General features: G+C 42.3%; 1 protein-coding gene across 1 annotated transcript in view; it reads right to left on the minus strand.

Moving 5' to 3' along the window:
- Window positions 1–393: 393 nt before the first annotated feature.
- The window catches only part of dcaf7 (ddb1 and cul4 associated factor 7), a 51,225-nt gene continuing 33,462 nt past the window's right edge, over window positions 394–18,156 (minus strand). Inside the window, exons 4-6 of the mRNA XM_043675363.2 lie at window positions 17,590–17,799; window positions 10,210–10,327; window positions 394–8,223 (exon numbers count right to left, since the gene is read on the minus strand). Of these exons, the coding sequence (XP_043531298.1) occupies window positions 8,051–8,223; window positions 10,210–10,327; window positions 17,590–17,799 (501 nt within the window). The 3' untranslated portion in view covers window positions 394–8,050. The remainder of the gene's footprint in view (window positions 8,224–10,209; window positions 10,328–17,589; window positions 17,800–18,156) is intronic.

An 18,156-nucleotide genomic window follows, 5' to 3' on the forward strand; every position in this document is an offset into this window, starting at 1 on the left:
GCAAGAGTAGGCAGTTGGCCCATTCAGCTTGCTACACCTTTTAGTATGATTTGATCTTTTCTCTCCAATCCTCCGATACCTTTAATGTCCAGAAAGAAAAATTTATTTCTCTTTGAAACTCCAACATCTGTTAGTGGAGGTAATGGATAATTCTGGACCAGGCAATGGTTCAAGAACAGTTAAAAAGGACTGTGGGCAATTTAAATAGTTTGGAAAGAAGATGCATTTGATGGGCCGATGGCCTCCTCCATTGCTGTAAAAGACTGATCCATGCAGTATGATGGTATAAAGTTTCAACTGGTAATGCACCACAAGAACTGGCTTGATTTTCCAATATTAAAATAGAAAATGACCAGTGGAACAAAAACTGGCAGATGAATGCAACACCAGTGACACTCTTCAGCAATTTTATTAAGAAAAAAGTTAACATATTATATATTCCATTGTAAACAAAAACATTCTACAGATCTAAGAAAGCACTCAGCTATGTATTCATTAATGAACAGAAAACTGACAAAAAAACGCACAATATAAATATTAAAAGTGCCATTTACAGGGTAAATGGACATTCAAAAATTTGAAAACTTTAAATTAAAAACAAATTGTTTCTTCAACATAAGATGGTTTCTCCTTCTAACAATAAATGCAGTAGCCTTGAAATTACACCTTGGGGACCAGTCGAAAGCCAGGACAAAACTCCTCAGTTAATAGCCGAGAAAACAATACCACACAAACATGTTCAGCTTGTGTAATTCCAAGGATGCATTGTGTTCTTCTAAAAAAAAATCAATACATGAGGAATTAAAAAAGAGATTCCTGCTTCAGTCTGATGTACAGTATCTGAACTAACTACTTTTAAAAAAAACATGGCAGCTACACTCAACCAAGCTGCCAGGCAATAAGTTTAAAATGGAGGGGGGGAGGGGAGTGGGTGGGCTCTTATTTACACCACAAACCTTCAGAAGAATAATATCAGAGATAATGCATTGACTGGAATAATTTAAAAAAAGAGAGGCAACGTGCAAGGTGGAATTTTACATTAACAGCTTCAAAAAGCTTTAGTTACATGAATAGGGTGACTGTCCCTGCAAGGTGGAACTGGAAAATCAGGTTTGCAGTGAACTGTTTGGTTGAGGGCCAATGACTGGCCTACCTACCTATCTCCAGACTGCTAGGTTACAAACAAAATGCTGCAGAGTCTAAGTTTGAGAAGTTGTGTATAGAGGAACCACACAAAGGCACAACCCTTTTGAAATTTATGACCATACACTACACTTTCCATCCCAATCGACTTCAATCAGACTGAACAAAACAAAAATCTTTGGCAGCCTTTAACAACTGGATCTCTCTTCTCAAACTAAAATATGTGCTTTGCACTTTCTAAGCAGCATGAACGAATACTTTATACAGCCCACTGGCACATACATCTAGAAATACTGTCAACTGAAGTAAACAAACCCAGGTTGTGCTCCATGATCAACAAGTCTGGAATCTGATGGGACAGAACAAAAAGATCAGCACGCAACAGCTAAACCACTACCTTTAAGCCATAGAATTCAGAACTGGTTCCCGAAATAGAGGTGATCAGCATTCACTGACACACACTGCCTAAAATTACAATCACTGCACACCAAAATAAAGATGAGCCTGTCAGAGCAAACCAGTGATTAATGTTTAACAGTGAATTTCTGGAGTGAGCACACATTTAATCCATAGTCATCTAGGGCAGCAATTGGTTAATGGCCAAACATGATCCCTGCAGCAAACAAGCAAGGGTTAAATTACAGCTACTCACTTGCCTCTTCCAGTGGATAAAGAACCTGTTGTTACATGTCAGAGACATAAGCCTAAGCCAAGCTGTGTGTGTAGTTTCAACAAATAACTGATCTCAGTAGTGCACCAAGTGCTTCAATTAATTTGTTCCATGAGGGTTTTGGGGGGAAAAAAAGGAGAGAGAGACTTTGGTCAAATTTCTACTGCTGATCACTAATTGAGCACCGTACTCCCAGGAAAGTGCTAGGATGGGATAAACCTCAGCTGTTGTGCTTTTGGCCAAACAACGGCTGATACATCCCACATGGACTCGAGAGACAAAGCTCTTGGGTGAGATACCAGAGGAAAGTTTGCACTATATACAAAAAAAACAAAGACTGTACATTGGCTCCAAGCAAGAAAACAACAGATTGAATTGATTCTTCCTCTTGTCAAGATTATAAATCTTCCCTGTAGGTGCTGAATACACTCAGATTAGATGGCTATTCTCCCAAAGAGTCTTTGATTAAGCACATTGGAGCATTACACAGAGGAGTGTGTAATAAAGTGCCAAGAGATGAAATCGCACTTAATCCAATATGATACAATCCTCATTTGATTCATTCACTAAAACGGTTTTCAGCACCAATTACAATCCCACATTCAGTTGCAAATACCCACACTGCACATAGCCCAGGTCAGCAGAGACAGATAGCAATGTAAGCACAATGGACCTTTGCTCAAACCAAGTAAAGAAATTATACTTCAAGGACCACATCCTGAAGCTTTTATCTGCTCCCATCAGACTTTGCTAAAATCCATTACACTGATGTTGTCATAGTGACAACCCAAAATGTGAATACAATGGTGTCTCAGATGCTGCTCTCGCAAGAATCAGGTATGTAGTGTAACTACAGGGACCAGAACCAGACCACATTTCCCTCCTTCCAAATACCAGGAACACGTAGCAGATACTTAACCGGCATCTAAAACATATTATACAAATTGACGACCTGATACACAGAAACAGGCTTTGAATGCACGGGCCCTAATCTAGCACTATGTAAGTGGCCATTATCCAGTCTGCAATGCTTCACATTAGCACCTCATACATCAACGTACGGATCGAGTGATGAACCAGCAATATATGGAGTAGTTATAGAGTAAACAAACGCCAGAAATTAAAACCTCAATCCGATAGCAGTCAGTTATAAAATACAAGGGTTCACTGATGCTGTTAGAGCCCATCTGTTCAGAGTTTACAGTAATTGTTCTTTTTATGAACTTCCTTGAATGTCACTGAAAAATTAAAATGAGTTAAGCCATGCAGAAAGAAACACTCAACTGCAAACTAACCTTGTATTTGTTGAATAAATCTTTGTGAAAACTCCCAGCTGTGTGTAGAAACGAACTCCATACGAAGCCCATGTGCCACAGGCACTGATAAATTGGCTGAGGGCAACGGATGACAAACTCTGGCAGAGGTTACCTCTTACTCTTTTGGGGAGGGGGAATTGCTCGGGAGAACTTGGAAGTGTGGGTTAGGGGGAGAATTAAGTAGTTTTGATACAATTGCTATGACCCCACATCTCAATCTAGACCAGCTACAGAGCTGCCGCCTTCTATAATATATCGTCACAACTATTTAAAAAACTGAGGAACAACTATATTAACAGAAGTACACAATCTAACATCTTCATTCCCTTTGCTATCAATGAGAGTAACCATTTACATTTTAACCCATGTAATACATCACTGAAGATGAAGTTACAACTATTAGAATCTATACTTATATCAGAGTGTTTTGCACTGTTCAAGTCATTATGATGACCCTGTGTTGATATCGACTGTAGTGAGGAGAAAGTGAGGGCTGCAGATGCTGGAGATCAGAGCTGAAAATGTGTTGCTGGAAAATCGACTGTAGTGAAGTGAACCATGCATATCTGAGCTAATATGTTATCCAAGAGCATTCAAAGAACTTCAGTACTAGAGGCATAATGAAATATGGTTAACAAAAATGCTGTCCAGCATGTGCACTAATGGGGCATAGAGTGCGAGAAGTGGCACCAAACAGCAGTATTAGGTGAATGAACGTGCTAGTTATAAACTGAGTAAATGATAACATACAGTCCAATTTAGAGAACAACAACTGTCTCAAATGAAAACCAAAAGAACTGCTCATGCTGTAAATCAGAAATGAAAACAAAAGTTGCTGGAAAAGCTCAGCAGACCTGGCAGCATCTGCAAAGAGAAATCAGTTAATGTTTCTGAGGAAGGATTGCCAGACAAGAAATGTTAACTCTGCTTTCTCCTCACAGATGCTGCCAGTCCTGCTGAACTAATTTCCAATTCCTAATGTGAACCCAGAGTCAACCATAATCACACATGGAAATTCTCCATCATAAGAGGACTCGAAGGCAATTGCTGTGTATTTAACGGAGATCAGTAAATCTGGCACACAATTCTCATTCGGTTATGCCATAATAATATTATAAGAGATTTTTTTTTTAAATCATGATCTTTAAAAAAAAAAACACATTTTAATGTTGTCAGCTATTTCTGGAACCACAAACAGAAGGTATAACTTAGGTGTTTACAGCATATGCCGTAGAAAAGAGACTAGCGTAACAATACTGTTTTTGTTTTTGTCCAGCAGAATCAGACAGGTAAAGAGATATTATACTTACAGTGGAAAGACTCATTACTGAGGATGTGGTACTTTGAGCATGTACAACAGCTCAAGCAAAGGATAACAGTCATCAAGGAGTATGGTAGCCCAAGAAAACTGGGCACTTTTTTTTAAAACTAAAAGCCAGCAAATTTCAAAGGTTATATTAATCAAACAGAATCTCTAACATACAAAACCATTTAAAAGTACACTACTTTCCTCAGGTTTTCACGTAGGTGAACAATCATCCCACTTTCAAAAATGGAGAAGCCAGTTCAAAACTGAAGAGGACGGGGAACATATCAACGAGCCAAAAGAATAAGCACAGTATTACTTAAATACTATGCCAAACTGCCTGAGGTTATTTCAGTATGTGCTGGGGCTTTATGTCATCATTTCATCTATTCTACAACATAGTGAGGAGTCTTGGTTTCAATGTGAACCGATGTATTTTTAATGCAGGAATGGATTTGCATTACCACCCATTTACCATTAGGTAGCAAGAGATCATTCAGTTTGGTCAATTGAATAAAATGTGAGAATTCTACTGCACCAATTAAACTAAAATCCTGACCCTCCTTCAGTTTGGAACTAATAGAATCTGACATGCAAACACCCAGGAGCTTTACTCCTATACCTTGGTTGACTCAATTTCTCAACATGGCCCACCCTGACCACCACTACCTACAAACAATTGTTGTAGTAACTAGAAAGGAATCAGGTAGTTAGTTATATATTTAAAAAAAAAAACAAAGTTACCAGATGATAGAAGCACTCGAATAATAGTGGTCAGGAGAGGAGTTGTGACTGTGGGTGCTCCTAGTCATTCAGGATTGAGATGACACTGACATTGACATTAAACATTTTGACAGCCAAAGAACTGGAAAATAAAGACACCACAGCCACTCCTTAGTTTACCAGAAACTCATCCACTAAGTCTCAAGTATCACCAGTGAGAGGAATTTATAAATTACTCCATGCTACTTATATGTAATAAATATTACATATAAATAATCTTTTTACTGCACTCAGATCTGCAAATCAAATTTGCAATATTACTATTTTAAATGCAGCTTGCTCCCTCCCCAGTGAGGCACAAATCCACTCGCACTTTACCCTGTATACAGTGACAGACCCTCTAGTGACAGACCTGTACCAACCAGTACTGCTGCTCAGTGCTATAGTGACACTTGTAACCACTGGTAACCAGTAACAGTTCAAAATTACTGAATCAACGGTTATAAATTTAACTCCAATATTCCAACTACAGCGAACTCCATAACTCATTGCGTGGCTAGGTCACAGGAAACCAACATTGTGTACCGAATCCAAGAACCCAACCTTAATTACAGCTAGCTTCAAACCTGCTTCAAGTACTCTGGATGAGAAGCGGATGATTTATTTCTCATCTCACAACGTGCATCCATTCTTCCCACTGATTGCACGATGTCCTCTAAACATCCTACTGCCCCAATTATTTTCCTGCGTCAAGTCAGTCATAGTTCAATATATAAAGGCGATGGGCTGTGAGAGCATTCACACAGGTTCTGCACAATTCAGCATCTCCCCAGCAGTGTAACTGTCTACAATCAGAGAGAAGCTGTTGACTGAATATGGATGCATTTCCATTAAAGGGAAGAGGAAATCTATAGGGAGTGGGCTTCACTCAATTTTCGCAATAAGAAATAATTTTTTTTAAACTGCACTTGCTGAGAAATACCTAAATATTAGGCATTCTTCCCAAACTTGATTGGTGATACGCCAGCAAGTACTAAAGTAGTTTCAAAGAATTCTATTGATACTGTAAATGTCACAACACACACAAAACATCCCTACCTCTACAGCTCCACTCTCAAATCAGATCACCGAACCCACGTTTATCATAAAGGAAAGACATTATGCATCACCCTCTCCCCCAACCAAAAAAATGACAAAGCAGGCTGGATTTATACGATTTTCAACACAGATCAAGCTACCTGGAATAGAGAGCCAAGGGACTGGACAACAGGATACACACACTCATAGCCCAAGACAGACACTGGTGCGAAATTGGAGCTGCATCATGCAAAATGGTTATTTTTATTGCTATTCAATTATAACTTATCACAGCATGCTTTCCTATCCATTCCCTTAAATAACATTATTCACTTTGTTAAACACCGTTGCATAGATGGGTTGTGGGTGGGCAGTAGCAGAACGGGCATATACAGTGAATGGCAAAGAGAATGCTGTAAAGCACAACTGAGTTTCAATTACTCCAAGATAACAGCTTGTAACTTGTGGCGTAGTTTTGGCCAATATTTAATTGGCTGCCTCAGCTGATAAAACGCAGTCAAGACCAAATGAATTGTACTATCCCCTCAGACCCAGCTTGCAAATAGTGTTCAAATAGTGGGGAAAAGCATGGCTCTCAAGTCATGAACTCCCACTTCAGCACAATTCTTGTAAAAACAGTAAGAAACAACACTCGATAATCCAATTTTACTGAAAATACATACTCCAAACTCAACATTTATATTAAGGTAAAAATTAGAAACTGATAGCCTCAAGAGGTCCATGACAACTGCAGACAGTCTGTCCAAAGTCAATTTGTGATTTTACAAATATGCGAAAGAGTTGAGTGGCTGGATGTGGGGAACACTTCAGAAATATGGGAACTATAACGGACTTTGGAGTTGGATAGGCTGGTTGAGAACATTTGCCAGTTTGCAGTCGAAGTAAAATAGCGGTTCTCAACAGCAGGCAGTGCCAGCAACAACCGTTGCACTACGCCCAAACTGCAAAGCACATTCTATCAGTGATGCTCCCACATTTCCTGGAGTCAGCAGTAGCATCTCATTTACATTACCAAGAGGAAGAGCTGAACTGGTGGCCTGACCTGGAACAAACACATTACTTGAACAAAAAAAAACAGTATTCTGCAGGTTTCACATGTTGCTCCCATAAGTACAGTCAGTAGTGTTCTGATGTTAATACTGGCCAGACGTATTCAGAATGCTTATGAGGGCAGAGGGTTACAAACTGTCAACTGAATTGCATACTCAAAAAGCACTGATGATTGCTGACTACATCACTCCGCATTCTCGTCACAAAATCTTTGAGATACTTTTAGGAAGCCCAAGTATCTCTCAATATTCATTTCTGAAAGAACAAATTCTCAATTCCTAGCACAAAGGGCTGCTCAAAGTTGCAGAGGCACAACACACCACACTGGAGTCCAGTAAATCCCTAATGCAATGGATCAGAAAACAAATATTCTGAAACTGGAATGATCCCAGTTGCTATTAGCTCAATTGTAAATTGTATTATTTACAATGATATCTTAAAAAGATTGCTACAAGATGGTCTTTGAGAAAAGGGGTTTGTTGATTGAATAAAAGCTTCATTACTTAGAATTTCAGCAGTATTTTAAAAGGGAGTTGTGTGTTTATTTTGGCAGGGGGAAAGAGGGGGAGAAATGAATCAGGAATCCCAAAAAAAGTTACTTTAGACCCATAGTGGGCCAATTGCACTGTGTATACAATAACAACACTGAGAATCTGTACAAACATCCTTAACTTTAACTCATTCACACTGCACATACATACAATAGCCCCCATCTCCCTCCCTGACTAGTGTGGGTCAACAGGACTACACCCGTAAGATCTCAAGACAGTTATTATAGCAAATAGCTATCCAGTCAGGCTGAGTTGATGCCCATTGGACATTGTTGATTTCTCCTTCTGCTGTGTAGGCCAAAATGGGGTCCTCAATGGCACGTGGCATTTGCTGGATATCCCAAATAAGTGCCTGATGATCATCCGCTTCAAAGAAAAAAAAACAGTTCATTTAGATCAAAGTATTGCAAGACATCAGCCCTCATTGCAATTAACAGACTGCTCAGATCATGAGCGTAGTGCTGGAAAAGCACAGCAGGTCAGGCTGCATCCAAGGAGCAGGAAAATCAACATTTCAGGCAAGAGGGCTTTTGCCCAAAATGTCGATTTTCCTGCTCTTCGGACACTGCCTGACCTGTGTTTTTCCAGCACCACACACACAACTCAAACATCCAGCATCTGCAGTTCTCCCTTTCACCTGTGCCCAGATCATGTGCCCTCCCAACAAAAAGCACTTGGACAGTCACTGGATGAGTGACTTGGACTAGCCTCTTGTGCTGCATGCAGTTAGTTCCCCTTAGGGTAGAGTAATTACTGCTTCACATTTTAAACAACAACCATACAAAGCAAACAATATGCTTTATTTACTGAAGTGTTACAATGTAGTGAGAACTCAAATCATCTGAATAGTGTCTAATTTCAGTCCATCTGAAATATTCCTAAACTTCAGCCAGGAGAATAATGCAGCATCAAGACCAGGCTGGAGGCAACATCAGTCCAAATCACCTGGACGAGGTATCCCTGAATACTGGGGGACTGCTAAGCAGCAAGAGCTGCCTGATTACTGAATGGTGTTCAACAACCACTTCTGGCCCCACTGAACATCCCAATAGCAGGTCCAAGGAATGAAAAAAAAAGCTTAAATTTCAATGCAAGTTCCAATCTCGTCTAGATTTGTGTGGCAAAATCCTGAAGATTGCCACAGTGGTCATAACATAATTAGGTTTGGCATACAAGTTGACAAAGACAGGGAACAGTTCAAAATACAGGTAATCATTGGGGTTACAGGCCAATTTTAAAAAGATTTAAAAATGGAACAAACCCAGATGAATTTGAATGTAAACATTAGCAATGAAACAGTAGCTACTTGGAAACATTCAAACCATGAATGATTACATGATAACTAAACATCTTCCCACAAGAGGGTGCAGCAAAACCACATGGTCTTCAAATGAGCAGAGAAATTCAAATCAAAATAAAATCGTTTAAACAGAGGTTAAGTCAAATCTAGTAACAAGGTTATTGATACAAGAACATATGATCAATAATTCAGAGAGATTTGTAAGAAGCTGATTACAGATTTGAAAACAAAAGTTGCAGAGTCATACAGCATGAAAACAGACCCTTCTGTCTAGCTAGTCCATGTTTGGCCCAAATCCCTCCAAACCTTTCCTATTCATGTACTTATTCAAATGTCTTTTAAACATTGTTACTATATCTGCACCCATCACTTCCTCTGGCAGTTCACTCCACACACTAACCACAAAAAAAAATTGCCCCTCATGTTCTTTTAAATCTTTCTCCTCTCTCCTTCAAAATACATCCCTGGTTTAGAACTCCCCCAGTTTAGGGAAAACGAATGCTGGAGATCACAGCCAATCAAACAGCATCATGGAGAGACAGCAAGTTAACATTTCGAGTCTAGATGACTCTTCAGAGCTGAAGTGAAGTGTGGAGATGACAGCATTTATGTGATAGTTTGGAGGGGGTGAGGGGGATAGTGGGTGTAAGGTGCTGGTGGAGAAAAGACCTTCACAGTTCAGAGAACGTGATCGGAATGTGAGAATGGCAGAACAATGGTGTGTACCTCCAGCCAGTTTGTTATCCTCTTACACCCCCCGCCAATTACTGTCCTTTCCAGTCTGGAGGAGACACACCATTGTTCTGATATTCTCACCTTCCGATCACTATTTGAACTATCAACATTTTTCTCCATCAGCAACATCCCCTGCCCCCACCCTCAACCCCTTCCACATTACAGCATAAATGCTGTCACTTCCACACTTCATTCCAGCTCTGATGAAGGATCACGTAGACTTGAAACATTAGGTCTCTCTCTTTCCACAGATGCTGTCTGACCTGCTGTGATCTCCAGCATTTGTTGTTTTCAGTACTAAAGCATATGGTCTTTACCTGCAGTGCAGATGTGACATGAAGAATGTGGAGCCCAAGCAATGCCATTCACACATGCTCGGTGATTGTTCAGCCGGGCCACAGGAGTGCAGGGCACACGAACATCGAGAATTACCACCTGCAAAGAAAGGACACGTGGTTTTAGTTCAGACTGCAGGATGAGTAATTAGTGACAACAAGGTAACAGTGAAGTCGGGGGTTTCAAGACAGGATTACTCACCTGAACTCAAAAGTGACTAGATATGAAATGAATAATCAACATCCTCACTAACTCATCAATATAATTAACCCTATTAGGCTTTACATGATGTTAACACAGATATGATATTTATGGAGATCCTACATTTAAGTGCCAAGGTGGCTCTCAACGTTGCTGAAAATTCTAAAGGTGACAAGAACATGAAGTCAGAGACAAAAACACTGCAGATGCTGGAATCCAAAGTAAACAAGCAGGAGGCTGAAAGAGCCAGCAAGACAGACAGCTTCAGGAGGTGGAGAAGTCAATGATTCAGGTATTAACCCTTTTTCAGTACAATATGAAGTTGTCTAAGTGACAGGAAACAAACAATGGCAGTAAAGGAGGATATACAATGGGGTCAGTCCCAGGACAACACCGTTCCTTGACATAAATTGAGACTTAATTAAGAGTTAAATTCAACATTTGCACGATACCAAACTTAGTGTGTCAAACAATAAGGATGCTAGAACCAACTGCAACTGGATATAGATAGAATGTTGATAGCAATAAGCAGACACATTGCAGCTAAAATTTAATACAAGTGTGAAAGGGATGTATTTTGAGAAAAGGGAATAGCAGCAGCCATCTGTCCAGGTCTTCTGCTTATTTCTGCATGCCCCAGTCGGGCACTATCCTCTTCAATTGTTTGCAACGGCCTTCCATTTTCAACTTCAACGAGCAATATGACAGGAAAAGAATCCATGAGGCAGCTTCCCATTTCCCATTGATTACTGTCCTCTTCACAAATGATGTTTCATTTGTAAGCAATCGTTCCTTGAAATTTTAGATTTTCCACCATCATGAAAAATCTGCTGGTTTCACCAACAGCCAAGGCTCATTAGAATCCCCCATTCAGGGCCTTACATTCTTGAGTAAAGGGTGACTCCTCCCACCCCTTGAATCGCACATGACTCTCACATCTTGAGAAGCAAGATTAAGGGGTAGAAGAGATGCACACTTATGACAGACTTTGGCAAAATAGACAACAAAAGGTGACCCTTCTACTACATATCAGGGGCCAAAGAGTTAAGGCTGGTTTTAGATAAAGAGGTACAATGGGCTGCAAAAAATATACTTTTCTTCTTAGTCAAGTGACAAATCATTTGGAACACTACTAAAGCAGAGATCAATAATTCCAAAAATTGAGGGGCACAAGCAAACAAATCTGCAATTTAGGCTATGGGACTGACTGGATTCCTTCAAGATCTGACATGAACTCAATGGGCGAAATGGCCATGTTGTGTGCTGTAATAGTGCCAACACATTCCAAGAAAGAAAGAGTGGGACCATGAAATCCTGTGAATCCTGAATATTAAGGGATATACAGCACTGATTTAATAACAAAAGGGAGGCTTATGGCAGATGCTGAGGGCTCAAACAGCAAAGCACTAAAGGAGTATAGAATATGCAAGACAGAACTTAAATGGAAAGGATATTGGCAGGTAAAGTAAAGGTAAATCCTAAGCTGCTTTACATTAAAGGTAAAAAGATAAGGGAAACAGTAGAGCCCTTAAAGGCCCACAGTTGTGCTTGCAGCCAGAAGGATGCAGCTCAGGTTCTTTATGAACACTGTTGGTATTCACTAGTGAGAGGGATGATACAGGTATAGAAATCAGGGAGTAGCTCTGGTGAAACATTTGAAGAAATTAAGAGAGTCAAAGGGAAGGTTCTGAGTGTTCTGGCAGGCTTAAAAGTAGATAACCTCCAGAGTTGCATGAAATGTATCCTAGGTGAGGCAAGAGAGGAGATCATAAATATTTATGATTTTTCTCTGGCCTCAAGAGAGGTGCCAGACGATAGTTAATGTGGTACAGCTATTCAAGAAGGGAGGAGATAAACCAGACCACCTCAGCTGATCAATCTAACCTAGATGGTGGGGAAATTATTGGAAGCAATTCTGAAGCAAGGATTAATCAAAAACATCCAGCATGTCTGACCAATTTGGTTGAATTTATTGAAGAGGTGACCAGGTGTACAGATGAGAGCAATGCTTTTGATGTAATCTACTTGGTAAAAACAATTACTGCAGATGCTGGAAATCAGATTCTGGATTCGTGATGCTGGAAAAGCACAGCAGTTCAGGCAGCATCCGGGGAGCAAGAAAATCTATGTTTTGGGCAAAAGCCCTTCTTCAGGAATACAGGCAGAGTGCCTGAAGGGTGGAGAGAAAGTAGCATAGAGTACAATAGCTGAGTGGGTGTAGGGATAAAGGTGATAGGTCAGGGAGGAGGGTGGGAGAAGGTAGCAAAGAGTACAATGGGTGGATGGGGGTAGGAATGAAGGTGATAGGTCAGAGAGGATGGTGGAGTGGACAGGTGAAAAAGAAGATAGGCAGGTAGGACAAGTCATGGGGACAGTGCTGACCTGGAAGTTTGGAACAGGGGTGAGGTGGGGGAAGGGGAAATTAGGAAACTGTTGAAGTTTTCCGAGGCGGAAAGTGAGGCGTTCTTCTACCAGGCGTCGGGTGGTGAGGGAGCTGCGGTGAAGGAGGCCCAGGACCTCCATGTCCTTGGTGTGGTTGATTGGTGCGGGTGTCCCAGAGATGTTCCCTAAAGCGCTCTGCTAGGAGGCGTCCAGTCTCCCCAATGATCGGGAGCAACGGATATAATAAATGATATTGGTGGACGTGCAGGTAAAACTTTGATGGATGTGGAAGGCTCCTTTAGGGCCTTGGATGGAGGTGGTGTGGGCACAGGTTTTGCAATTCCTGCGATGGCAGAGGAAGGTGCCACGACAGGAGGGTGGGTTGCTGGGGGGCGTGGACCTGGCCAGGTAGTCACAGAGGGGACGGTCTTTACGGAAAGGAGTGGGGAGGGAAACATATCCCTGGTGGTGGGATCCGTTTGGGAAGTGGCAAAAATGTCAGTGGATGATTTGGTTTATGCGAAGGTTAGTAGGGTGGAAGGTGAGCACCAGGGGGGTTCTGTCCTTGTTACGGTTGGAGGGGTGGGCTCTGAGAGCGGAGGTGCGGAATGTGGACAAGATGCGTTAGAGGGCATCTTTAACCACGTGGGAAGGGAAACTGCGGTCTCTAAAGAAGGAGGCCATCTGGTGTGTTCTGTGGTGGAACATCTGCTCCTAGGAGCAGATCTGGCGGAGGCGGAGGAATTGGGAATACAGGATGGCATTTCTGCAGGAGGTAGGGTGGGAAGAGGTGTAATCCAGGTAGCTGTGGGAGTCGGTGGGTTTGTAAAAAATATCAGTGTCAAGTCGGTCGCCAATGGAGATGGAGAGGTCCAGGAAGGGGAGGGAGGTGTCAGAGATGGTCCAGGTAAATTTAAGGTCAGGGTGGAATGTGTTGGTGATGGGGGGGGGGGGCGGTAGGAGGAGGTATCCTCGAGTTGGCGTCTGGCTTCAGCGGTGTAGAGGTCAGTGCGGCAGACTACCACTGTGCCCCCCTTATCTGCTGGCTTGATGGTGAGGTCAGGATTGGAGCAGAGGGAGTGGAGGCAGCGCGTTGAAGCCAGACGCCAACTCGAGGACACGCCCCTTCGACCATGACCCCACCCCCCATCACCAAACCATCATCTCCCAGACCATACAGAACCTCATCACCTCAGGAGATCTCCCACCCACAGCTTCCAACCTCATAGTCCGGGAACCCCGCACTGCCCGGTTCTACCTCCTTCCCAAGATCCATAAGCCTGACCACCCTGGCCGACCCATTGTCTCAGCATGCTCCTGCCCCACTGAACTCATCTCTACCTACCTCGACACTGTCCTATCACCCCTAGTCCAGGAACTCCCCACATACGTTCGAGACACCACCGACGCCCTGGTGCTCACCTTCCACCCGACCAACCTTCACATAAACCAAATCATCCGACATTTCCACCACCTCCAAACGGACCCCACCACCAGGGATATATTTCCCTCCCCACCCCTTTCCGCAAGGACCGTTCCCTCTGTGACTACCTGGTCAGGTCCACGCCCCCCAACAACCCACCCTCCTGTCCTGGTACCTTCCCCTGCCACCGCAGGAATTGCAAAACCTGTGCCCACACCTCCTCCCTCACCTCCATCCAAGACCCTAAAGGAGCCTTCCACATCCAAAGTTTTACCTGCACGTCCACCAATATCACTTATTATATCCGTTGCTCCCAATGCGGTCTCCTCTCCATTGGGGAGACTGGATGCCTCCTCGCAGAGCACTTTAGCAAACATCTCTGGGACACCCGCACCAATCAACCACACCGCTCTATGGCCCAACATTTCAACCCCCCTCCCACTCTGCCGAGGACATGGAGGTCCAGGGCCTCTTCACCGCCACTCCCTCACCACCCGACGCCTGGAGGAAGAACACCTCATCTTCTATCTCAGAACACTTTAACCCCAGGGCATCAATGTGGACTTCACCAGTTTCCTCATTTCCCCTTCCCCCACCTCCCCCCTGTTCCAAACTTCCAGGTCAGCACTGTCCCCTTGACTTGTCCTACCTGCCTATCTTCTTTTCCACCTCCTCCCTGACCTATCACCTTCATCCCCACACCCACTCAGCTTCATCCCCACACCCATTCTATGCTACTTTCTCCCCATCCCCACCCTCCTCTCATTTATCTCTCCACCCTTCAGGCACTCTGCCTGTATTCCTGATGAAGAGCTTTTGCCCGAAACGTCGACTTTCCTGCTCCTCGGATGCTGCCTGAACTGCTGTGCTTTTCCAGCACCACGAATCCTGTGGTCTGCATAGGAGATTGATAGCAAAAGTTAAGACGCATGGGATCCAAGGAAATTTGGCAAATTGGATCCACAAATGGCTGAATGGCAGGAAGTGGAGGACAGTAGTTGGGAGGACAGTAGTTGGGAGGTATTTTCCCAACTGGAAGCCTGTATTCACTAGGGTTCTACAGAATTCAGTGTCGAGAAGTTCGCTCTTTGTGATGTATATAAATAATTTAGACTTGAATGTAGGAGGGTTGATCAATAAGTCTGCAGACCATACAAAAATTGGTGAGGTGGTAAAAAGTGAGAAGGATAGCCTTGGACTACAAGAGGATATAGACAGTTGGTCAGGTGGGCTAATCAGCAATAAATGAAATTCAATTTGAATAAATATGAAGTGATGCTCTTGGACAGGTCAAGTAAGGCAATTGAATACATGATGAAAAATATGTTGCTGGAAAAGCGCAGCAGGTCAGGCAGCATCAAAGGAGCAGGAGAATTGACATTTCAGGCATAAGCCCTTCTTTCAGGCTTATGCCTGAAATGTTGATTCTCCTATTCCTTTGATGCTGCCTGACTGCTGCGCTTTTCCAGCAACACATTTTTCAGCTCTGATCTCCAGTCCTCACTTTCTCCTAATGGAATACATGATGAATGGTAAGCTTCCATGAATGATCAAGAATCAGAGGGATTTTGGTATGCATGTTTACTGGTGTCTTAAAGTATCAGGACAGGTGGATAAAGCAGTTAAGGTGGTACGTGGTATCTCTGCCTTTATTAAACTAATGAGACATAGAATTTAAGTGCAGGAGATTTCACTGGAACTGTAAAAAATGTTGGTTGGCAACAGCTGGAGTACTGTGTGGAGTTCTGGAATCCAGATTATAAGAGGGATGTGATCACACAGGAGAGGGTGCAGAAGAGATTTACCAGGATGTTGTCTGGGCTGGAGAAAAGCAGTGATGAAAAGAGATTGAATAGACTGGGGCTGTTTGCCTTAGAGCAGAGACGACAGAAGACATGATTGAGATGTATAAAATTATGAGGGGCATTGGCTGGGTAGACAAGAAAAGACTTTTTCCCTTGATGGGGGGGGGGGGGGGGAAATCACTGACTAGGGGGCATAGATTTAAAGCAAGGGGCAGAAGGTCTATTAGATATGTGAGGAAGTAATGTTTCACCTAGAGGGTAGTGAGAATCTAAAACACTCAATGTAAGGATGATGCAGAGACCCTCATAACAATTAAAACGTGTTTAGATGAGCACTTGTGATGACAAGGCATAGAAGGCTAAGGGCCAAGTGTTGAAAAATGGAGTTATCATATGTAGGTGGTTATGTTTGAATAGCCAGGCCGCAATGGCCAAAGGGGCTTTTTCTATGCCGTAGATCTCGGTGACTCTAATGCTTTTATGACAACGCAAGTGTAATGAAGAGCTCATAACCACAAAAGCAATTAGCACCAGCTCGCATTTTAGTTTGCGCTCTGTGTCTGAGCATCTCCGACTACATTGATAGCTGTTGATGCCACTCTCCTTTGCTGAAGGTTAATACAGTGTTTTCTGATTCGCTCCTGTTGAGCAGTACAGATCTTCTCAACAGTAGGCAAATTGCAAAGCAGTCTCAGTTGCTCGCCTGCAAAATAGTACGCAAATAATTACTGCAGTTACATCATGATTTGTAGAAAACTCAGCATGGCCAATTCTTTCAATCGTACCACTAGTTTGGTACAGCAAAGATCGAGTTACATTGTGAATTAACTTGCAAAGTATGACTGGGGTGCAGCGTGGATAAGACATTGGTGTGACCTAACTGGACTTGTAGTCTAAAGTTCATTTCCACTGACCAATCACAAAAGTCTGAAATAATGAACACACAGCAATACTATCACTCCATCACAATAAAATGATCCTGGGCTTGAAGGATTAAAGTAACAACAAGGTAATTTTTCTATTAACCTGATGTTAAAAGGAATGGTTTTATATAACGTACTGCCTCATCTGCATTGGGGCAAAATATACAACCGTTAGACCCATATCTTCACTCTTCAGAAGTATCAAATTGCACTGACCCACATGAAATTACACAACATACAAACTATACATGCATCGTGTGTTACTGGGCATGATGTTTACATTGGAATAATAGCCTCCAATCTGTGAATATCTTTAGTTGGTTTGCCTAACGTTCATGTGTAAGCTTTCATGTGGCTAATCATCCATTAGTGATTTTAAAACTTAAAATTTTGTTTTCAGTATTTAACGCTGTGTTCACTGTACAGTTCAAGGAATAGGGGGACACAGTTTCTCTCTCCTTTCTCTCCCCACAACACGCCCAAAAAAGAAATAAGTGCTAAATCACAACAGATTGGAATTGAATGCAAGACTGCCTCAGTGTGCAGATCTCAGTTCTGCACATGGGAGAAATGTCAATTAGGTCATCAAGATATTATTAATTTTCAAACATGTTTATCCCTACTCACCTCCATTCCATCCATTGCCATGGTAGCCAGATAATTGGGATCTTGCTTATTCCAGCACAAGCGAAGCAATGGATGGTGCTGGGGATCTTCATAGATGATAGTGCTGTGCTCCAAGTGCCGAAGGTCAAACATGCGTACTGAACCATCTGCACCCACAGAGGCAAACATATCTCTACCACCTCCTGCCCTGCTGAATGCAATGTCATAAACCTGCAGATGGGAGAGAACAGCAACTTTAAGCAATCATGCTGCCTTACCACCAGCACTTTAAAAGGAGAGGAAGATACCACAGTTTATTTTCAAATAAAGTGCTTTCAATTTTGTTTCATCTTTCAACTTCTCCACATTTATATTTGTCAAGTTATTATGTCTTAGAAATGTTTTCCAGTCTGCCACTCTCTCCTCTCTCATCTTAAATAAGAATGAAAGTAGTGAGCCATCAGCTTTGCAAAGAGAAACTATCATTTTTCAGCCTAATCACTTACACTGTCTGACAAGTCCAACATGCAGCCAGTCTCATTCATAATGTGCCCAAAAATGCAGAACTTGTTCTCAGTTCAGTAACTA

Source organism: Chiloscyllium plagiosum, unplaced genomic scaffold (assembly GCF_037043375.1).
Source record: "Chiloscyllium plagiosum isolate Xiang-an unplaced genomic scaffold, Cpla_swu_hap1 HiC_scaffold_32, whole genome shotgun sequence".
In the NCBI taxonomy this organism is placed as follows: domain Eukaryota; kingdom Metazoa; phylum Chordata; class Chondrichthyes; order Orectolobiformes; family Hemiscylliidae; genus Chiloscyllium; species Chiloscyllium plagiosum.